At 37.7% G+C, this 8861-nt stretch overlaps 1 protein-coding gene across 3 annotated transcripts in view; it reads right to left on the bottom strand.

Annotated features, from left to right (window-relative positions):
* Ctnna2 (catenin alpha 2) overlaps positions 1–8861 on the bottom strand; it is a 1150887-nt gene that overhangs the window by 32976 nt on the left and 1109050 nt on the right. For all 3 annotated transcript variants that reach the window (XM_026787990.1, XM_013352850.2, XM_026787991.1), the window contains exon 17: positions 4269–4403. In XM_026787990.1, the coding sequence (XP_026643791.1) occupies positions 4269–4403 (135 nt within the window). The remainder of the gene's footprint in view (positions 1–4268; positions 4404–8861) is intronic.

Genomic DNA, 8861 nt, shown 5'->3' with positions numbered 1-8861 from the left:
GAAGGAAGGAAGGAAGGAAGGAAGGAAGGAAGGAAGGAAGGAAGGAAGGAAGGAAGGAAAGAAGAGGAAGGAAGAAAAAGAAGGCTCAACAGTTCAGAGCACTTGGGTTAAGTTCACCCACATGGTGGCTCACAATAGCAACTCCATTCCTAGCAGATCTGAAACTGTCCTTTAGCCTCCATAGACAGGTATGCAGACAAACATGTAAGCATTCACATGTATATATAAAATATAAACCATTTAAAAGTTTGTTTCTTTTTTCAAATAAAGAGAACAAAATCTTAGGAGTTGGCAGGACAAGAGTAGATCTAGATATGTAAAGGGAGGATTTGGTGAACATGATCAAAATACATTGTTGAAAATTCTGAAATAAACAATGCTACATTTTTTAATCCAGATAGGTACTTTATTATAACATGGTCCACTCAATGAACTAAGCAGAGTTCACATGGGACTGAAATGGCAAGCCTACATGGGTCTATACCAGATTCTCTTTGTATATGTTAAGGCCGTTAGTTTGGTATTTCTGTGGTACTCATAGCAGTGGATGTGTCTCTAAATCTTGCCTGTTCTTGGGACTCTTTTGCTCCTTGTTCACCACTGATTGGAGGGCCTTCACCTTGTATTATTCTATCTTATTTTGTTCTGTTTGATTGTCATATCTTAGAGGCCCACTGTTTTCTGAAGAGAAGCATAGAGGGAGTTTATCTGAGGAAGAGAGGAAACAGAGGGAGCCAGGAGGAGTGGAGGGATGGGGAACCCTGGTTGGGATGTATTATAAAAGAGAAGAATCTATTTTCCATTAAAAGAAATAATCAAAGTAACATTTACATTTTTAAAAAACTTTGGCTCAGAGCTCTGAAGAGTTGATACAGTGACTCCCTTACAAGCATAAAGACTTCAGGTCTATCTCAGACACCATGTGTAAAGCCAAACATTGTGGTTTGTGCCTGTGACGTAGACTGGAGGACACAGAGACAAGTAAGTCTCTGAAACTCATTTCTGGGCCACCCAGCTTAGCCAAATCAATGAGTTTCCGTTTCCCTGAAAGAAGCTTTCTCAAAATAAATAAATAAATAAATAAATAAATAAATAAATAAATAAATAAATAAATAAATAAATGTGGAGAGTGACTGAGGAAAGGCAGCCAGTTTTGGCCTCTTTCTACACGCGTGTTCACACATGTGTACTATTACTCACTTGCACACCTGCACAACACTAGTAGACAAATACCACTACGCACAGACACTTTAAAAAGACGAAAATACAGTTGCATCCCACAATGATACATTGCTGTCATGTCTAACAGACTATTACACTAAATTAATTTAGTACATTGTGGTAAAGTTTCTCCCCTGCTCCTTTTTGCTTCTCGCTTTATTCCTCTTCTTCTCTTTTATCTTTTTTTCCACCCAAAACAGACTTAAAACTTAAAATAACACTAAATTAAGTTAGGCTAGCTCATACTGAAACTGGGTAATGTCTAAAATCCATTTTTGTCCCAATATTTATAGAATTCTTTTGACTTCAAAAATTGTGCATTATTTTATTTTATTTATAACTAAATTGAACCTATCGGAACACAAATATATCTACTATCTTGAAATTTAATAAGAGCTGCATCATTGAGCTGTTCAGAATTGTGTAAGCCAACATAGAAAATAGATTTCCAGCAGAGATTGAGAGCTTTTCAGACAGATGTGAGGATGGATCCCCAAAGATGTTCATCTTGGACTGCTTCATTTCTGTAATTTCTGTCATGACTCAGAAAGAGCTTTTTATGCCCATTTTTTCCCATAATTAGTTGAGTTTTCCTTCTCCGCCATTTCAATTCAAAAGCAGACACAGTAAAACAGGCTAATTCCAACTAATTCACATAGAATCACACAAAACATCAATATGCTGACATAGTACATACATGTGTACTTTATTTTAACATGTGTTCACCACTGCAGCATAAAACATGACTTTTCTTCTCAAACTCAATTTCTCTTGCAGACTACAGACAACCTATCCAAATCTCTATTTACTTGGCAGAGATGATGACTTCCTCGAAGTTTTCATATATTTAAAGGAAGAACTCCATGGATATGGGGAATATAAGCAAAAGGACAAAATTATCTCCTTTTTTATTATATGTGAATCAGTGACCTCTCCTAAAACCTGAAGCAATTTTATCCCAATGGAGAACAATGAAAACATGTCCCACAACACTGGTGCAATTTTCTTGGCAAAATAATTGAAAATTTGTGTGTACGGGGTCTCAAATCCTTGACTTTCTAGACTTTGAAGGCAGTCATTTGTGGCTATTTTGCACAGTATGTTCACTGCTTTTTAAGCTTTTTTTCCATTTTGACTATCAGTGAAAAGGATGAAGACTCATGTGAAAGCAGAAGTGGGAAAGACAGCAGGCTACAGATGCAGATGTGGCACCACACAGCAGTCAAGCTTGGAAACAAAAGCCATGAGGTCGTCCAAGTAGGAGCATAACTGAGCAGTATGACAGCCAATGTTCATAATGCACTTGACTCTGGATTATCATACAGTTACATAGCATTCCTCTAAAGAAGCCTTCTCCCATGCAAAGATCTATGAACTTTGTCAGTAAGACTCGAGGAAGGAAACAGGCTTCTTGATGGTGTTCTTCATCTCAAACACCTCTGCAAATGCCAACAGTGCAAGTGATTCAAAGCCATGATGGTTTGGACTACATCTACATGACAATAGGACAATGGAAATGAAGCTCTGGAGGCAGTGACAGACAATGGAGGCCGAGAAGTTGATGGACAGCAGCTCTGCTAGGGAAAATATTTGCTCAGGTGAGAGTGATGAAATTGGAGATCCACAAGGATACGCTGAGCATCCATGACAATCCTAAGATTTGAAAAGTCACAAATGAAAGCACATGAGGCAAGCTGAACAGAAAGCACTTGGTTTCACAGGTGCTATGAACAAATGGGTACGAAAGCAGAGTGGTATGGAAAACTGTACCATCAAGGCTAAAGATCAGAAAGGAAGCAAGGGAGATGCAATGTTCTGATCACTTCTTTGGCAAGAGAGAATTGATCACCACCAGATAGACAGAAGGACACACTGCAAGACAGATAGTTCTTGGTTGTGGAAGAATGTTGAAGCAGGACCATTTTGGAAATGCAAAGAGGTGACTGTGCTTTGGGAAGAGGCACAAAATAGCCAACTGACTGAGCTCTAAGGTACGAGTGCACGGAAGGGACTTTCCAGATGGGACCTCCATGCCAGCCAGACCAGCTCTTTCCCCAGCTAGGCAAGCCACACAGGAACAGAAACACTTGCCTTGAAGATGGTGGATACTTATCCACAGAGATTGACCAAACTGTAGTGTTGACTCTCCAAGACAACAGAAATGATTTCAGAAGGGACTGAATATTTGCTCACATTCATCATGCTATAGGGTTTTTGTTCCTGCTCAATCCGCAGGTACAGTGGCTGCATCATGGGTAGCTGGGAAAAGAACTAAATGTGGCATGGCCACACTTTGGAACATGGAAATTATTATAAGTGACACCCCGTGTTGAGAGAAGGGGGATGAGGGAGGAGAAGAAGCCGAGGTGAAGAACCTCAACACAAACATTTGGAAATCTTGCCAAGAAACCTTGATTCTTCTAAAAGTTCCTTGAACTCTTTTGTTCCAGTTCTTTGATGGAAATGGTTTAGAAAATAATATTCTTTGAGAAGGGAAATATTAAGGTGATCTATCAAAGAATATATAACAGTGTCTGATAACTATGTAGGGTTTTGGCAACAGCACATCAATATTTATTAAAATGAAACAATTGACTGTCAAGGGTTACTGATAACCTAGTATGCATTGGAACCTGATAAATACCTCATTCTTCTCTAACATGTGAACATAGTCCACATTTAGAGAGGCTGGCTCCTGAGCAGAGAATGAAAATTACCAGCACTAACAAAGGGGAAGCTGACTCACAATGAGTAAATATTCAAAAGCCCCCCAATAATTAGAATAGTCACAGCTTGGCAATGAGTTTCCAGACTATGAAATTAGTTTTCTTGTAAAGAATGGAGATTTTACAAGGCTAGTATAAACATGGGGTAATTGGAAAATCAAATTGCTCTTTGTGAGCTATTGTAAGGTCTGGAATAATGGTGATAACAATTTTTTAAGCTGTGAATCACTGTCATTTGGTGTTTTTTAGCAGTACTGTTGCCAAGAACGCTTGCCTTGGAAGTACGGCAGTGGGAACTTGACATTGTGAATCCCAGCTTACCCCTGACACAATGAGCTCTCCTCCCAGATTCTGAACCTCTGCCTTCACTTTGCTGCAGATGTTAAGCTGATGGCAATACAAGGCAATCCGTTGAAGGTAGGCTAATAAATCCTGCTTACATGCTGAATCAGGACACTATAAAACAAAAAAAAGTGGTATCAATTAGTAAGTGCTCTTCAGTTTCTAACACTTACCGTTTAAAAGCCTTTGGTGTCACATACTTAATTACATTCATTTAACTCTGCTTTTTCGTGATGCACTAGAGAAATGCCACAGTCAACCGTTTCAAGTGGTTAGCTCCACTTTGATAAGATTTTACCCACGAACTCTCAGCTTCTATGGTTGCTTGCATAAGAACTGCACAATGCCACATGAGTTAACATTCCAGCACGAGTTGATGGTGGGCTCACAAATTCCTTTCTACCCTTAGCTGAAGAGCTACAGAAAGGCCAGGGCTGTGGAAAGAAAGGGAGTCAGATTTCTTGAATGACAAGTCCCTGATAGCTACCCATGCTGTAGATGTCAATCTATACCAATGTGCACATGGGCAACACTAAATATGTGATTTGATATATATGAACACACATGGAATAACAATAAACTATGAGAACTAACTAAATGAAGAGGATGTGAATTTGACAAAATGAGTTCGGAGGGACAAACACAAAAAATGATGCAAAAGGTTAAGAAAAGGGGGTATATCATCAAATGGCATTAGACTCATGTATGCAAAAAATTATATATACCAAATTACTCTTTTAAAATGAAAAAAAACCAGAGAGCCTAGTAAGAATGATTTATGAAGTCATTACTGAGGTTATGTTGTTAACTACAAGAAAACTACTATTTTACAGCTTTTTGGTTTGTTTGTATCTAGTTTTCTTCTACTTTTTCAGCATGAAGATACAGAGATGAAAAACTAATGAATACCCGAAATGCAATACTTGTGACAGTTTGTTCCAAAGCATGGGGTTAGCTGTGGAGGGGGAGATTTCAATTCAAGTAGTTAAACAGAGGACCTTCTTTTTTCTTTTCATTTTCTAGGGTGTGCCCCAATTTACTAGGTCTATGTATTTTATGGGTTTTCCCTATTTACCAAAAATTTTAGCAGCATACTAAACTTCCATAACAAGAGAACTCTCAAATGGACTCTGATCCCTATAACAGGAGGATCTAATAGGCTATATTTAAAACTAGGTAAAATACCCCTTAAGAATAGCAACAGAGTCCTTCAACTAAAGACAGTTCCCTTGGAAGATTAACTTGCAGTGTAATGTAAGTAGATAGATACCCATCAAGTGCACACACAGCTGAGCTATCCATTTCTGTAAATATTTCCAATATCTTTCTAAAATGTTTTTTGGCCTTCTATGTCAATGGCTACTGAGTAAATAAATTATTTATTTTGCTATTAAATGTTTAGTTTGAGATGATTCCAAGTCATTGTTCTGGTTAAATTTTGTATTTGTAAATTTATATACCTACATATAAATATACAAATATATTTAGTATTTTTATTTCATATTAATTATATGCATATAATATTGGATATATGTGTGTATGCATGCATGCATAATATTAGAACCAAGAGCTGAACTTGAAGCAGTTCAATGGTAGAGCATTCAGTTACTCTGTTTACTACAAAAATCATTGTAAATAGCACTCAAATGCTCTATCTCCTAATCTAGAAATAAGTTCAGAATCCTTTCCCTGCCCCCCCTCTCTCGTGTGTGTGTGTGTGTGTGTGTGTGTGTGTATGTGTGTGTTTGTGTGCATGCACAAGGTTCAATCCTGTCAAAAACAAACACAGCATAAGAGTATGGGAGAAAGACAGATCTGAGTTTTCTGTAAGCAACAGGAAGGGAATTCTTTCAACAACACCATGGAACCATTTATATGATGTAACCACTTATTTAGTAAAAAATAAATAAAAGCATTTCTTTTACACATAACACCTACTGTTGTGATAGTTTTCACTAAATGTATTTATCAAGAAAGCATCCCACTGAGACTGTTTTTAGTTTTCTACAAGTACTTAATACTGTAATATTTATCCTACTCCCGAGACCCATATACTGGAATGAATTAACTTTAAAATGATATCTCCCCGGAGGGCTGACAATGGTTTCCATACAAATACCTTACAGCAAATTAAACCTAGAGTTCTATCTCAGTGGAACAGTAATTAAAAATGCAGTGGTCCGTAAAGCATTTATATTGCATGCATATCTCAAATCTTCATAAAAGTATTTTCAGGCAAAGTGAAAGCAACCAATCCGGTCCTTGGTAATATTCTGTTCATTATTTAAACTTAGCTAATAAAAACATAGCTGGTTTTTTTATGACCTTTTTAAAGGTAATGACAGAACAATAGAAATTCAGAATACCCTCTATACCTGAAAAAGCGATCCAGGATTTGAAAAAGAAACACACTGTGTAGATAAAACTTTAACAAAATTCCAGATATTTCATAGATAATGACTATAAACATACACAAAAGACATGAGATTATTCTTCATTTACTATAAAAATCAGTGTTAATATCACTCAAATGTTCTATCTCCTGATCTAAAAATAAATCCTCTCTGTCTCTCGCTGTCTGTCTCTCTCTTTCTCTGGCCCCTCCCTTATGCGTGTGGGAGATGCATGCAAGCATGTGAATGTAAGAGTGTGTGTGTATTCATATCGTGTTTACTAGCTATCAAAACTGTTTTGGAAAAATGCCTCAAAATTACATTGCCAATTAAGATCCTAAATAGTAAGAATAAAATAGAAATTAAAACTGCGACTATGGAACTTAACGCACCTAAATGCACTGAGAAATACTTTCTTTTTTTATTTCTTATTACTTTATTAATACTAGGAATTAAAATTTCCACTTCCTCCTCTCTACCCGCTTCCCTCCTGCTCCCCCACTTACCCTGCTCCCCTGCCCCTCCAGTCCTAAGAGAGGGCAGGATACCCTGCCCTGTGGGAAGTCCAAGGCCCTCCCCTCTCCACCCAGGCCTAGGAAGGTGTGCATTCAAATAGACTAGGATCCCAAAAAGCCAGTACATGCCATAGAGACAAATCCCAGTGCCATTATCATTGTCTTCTCAGTCGGCCACAATTGTCATCCACTTTCAGAGGGTTCAGTTTAGGGGTGGGGGTGGGGGTGGAGTGGGGGAAGGGGAGAGTTGGGGAGAGCTTGGGGGAATGGGATGGTTAAAATCGAGGAAGAACATATATGGGAGCAGGAAAGAAGATATCCTAATTAAAGAAGGCATTATGGGGTTGGCAAGAGGCTTGACTCTAGAGGGGGCCCCAGATGTCCACAGGGATGTCCCCACCTAGGACCCTGGGTAGTGGAGGAGCGGGTACCTGAACTAACTAGCCTTGTCCCGTAGTCAGACTGATGGCTATCTTGAATAATATCACCATAGAACCTTCATCCAGCGACATATATATATATATATATATATATATATATATATATATAGAGAGAGAGAGAGAGAGAGAGAGAGAGAGAGAGAGAGAGAGAAAGTCCCATATTGGAGTGCTGGACTGAGCTCCCATGGTCCAGTTGAAGAACAGAAGGAAGGAGAATATGACCAAGGAAATCAGGACCACAAGGGGATGCTCCACCCACTGAGACAGTGTGCCTGAACTAATGGGAGCTCACCAAAGCCAGCTGGAATGGGACTGAATGAGTATGAGAAATACTTTCAAACATGGATACTGAGTGTGTAATGAAAAAGCCATTCAAATTACATTCAATTTTTACTCCCAGAAAAAAAATGAAATCCTGTATGAGAAGAAAACTTTTATAGTCACTCCAACATTTCTTGTGGCTCTACACATCCCAAAGCCCGCCAACATTCTCAGATTAAGCGCAGGTAGGTCCTCTGCTTTCTTTTTCTCTTGTGTGAGCTCTCTAAAATATTTATGAAAGTTTCTAAAAAAAAAGTTCAACCTAATACACTGAAGCCTGACAGTTGATGTAATGCTGACATCAGTAACAGTAAAGGTTTTGTTTTCAATTGCTACAAATGATAGCAATGTTTATTTGGGTAACAAGGAAAATAATCTGAAATTATGATAATAATGAAATTTCCAAACCAGTAAGCTTCTCAGAAACATCCCAGTAAGTTACCCATCATGTATAAATACAATTAAAATGGGAAATTTTTAGTTTTTACTGTATGTTCTATATTAGTTGTTAAATCTTCTGGTTGAAGTGGTAAAACTTCACAAGGTCAGTGTATTTATTAGGTAATTTGACGTTAAACCTGGGATGTTGGAAAGAAAGTAAATAGAAGAACAACCTAATGTTAAAAAATAAGAGATTTTTTTTTTTTTTTTTTTTACTGGGGAGCTGCAACTGAAAAATCAGGAGACTTGGAATATCTACAGAGAAGCCAGCCTTCTGTTTTTCACGGTCTTCAAAAGGTACTACCTCCTGAAACACATTCATATTCATTATGGAGTTTCTATGTATTGAGAGTACACATCATTTTTATTTCAGAACCTCATTTTGTATTGTAGAGTATATTCGCTTTGAAGTAGTTCAGACTGTTGACTCTTCTTAACTGCAGTTTGAAGAGATAATCAGTT

Source organism: Microtus ochrogaster (assembly GCF_000317375.1).
Source record: "Microtus ochrogaster isolate Prairie Vole_2 chromosome 14 unlocalized genomic scaffold, MicOch1.0 chr14_random_3, whole genome shotgun sequence".
Lineage (NCBI taxonomy): Eukaryota > Metazoa > Chordata > Mammalia > Rodentia > Cricetidae > Microtus > Microtus ochrogaster.
Note: the sequence above shows the minus strand (reverse complement) of the source record. Positions and strands in the feature narration are given on the sequence as shown.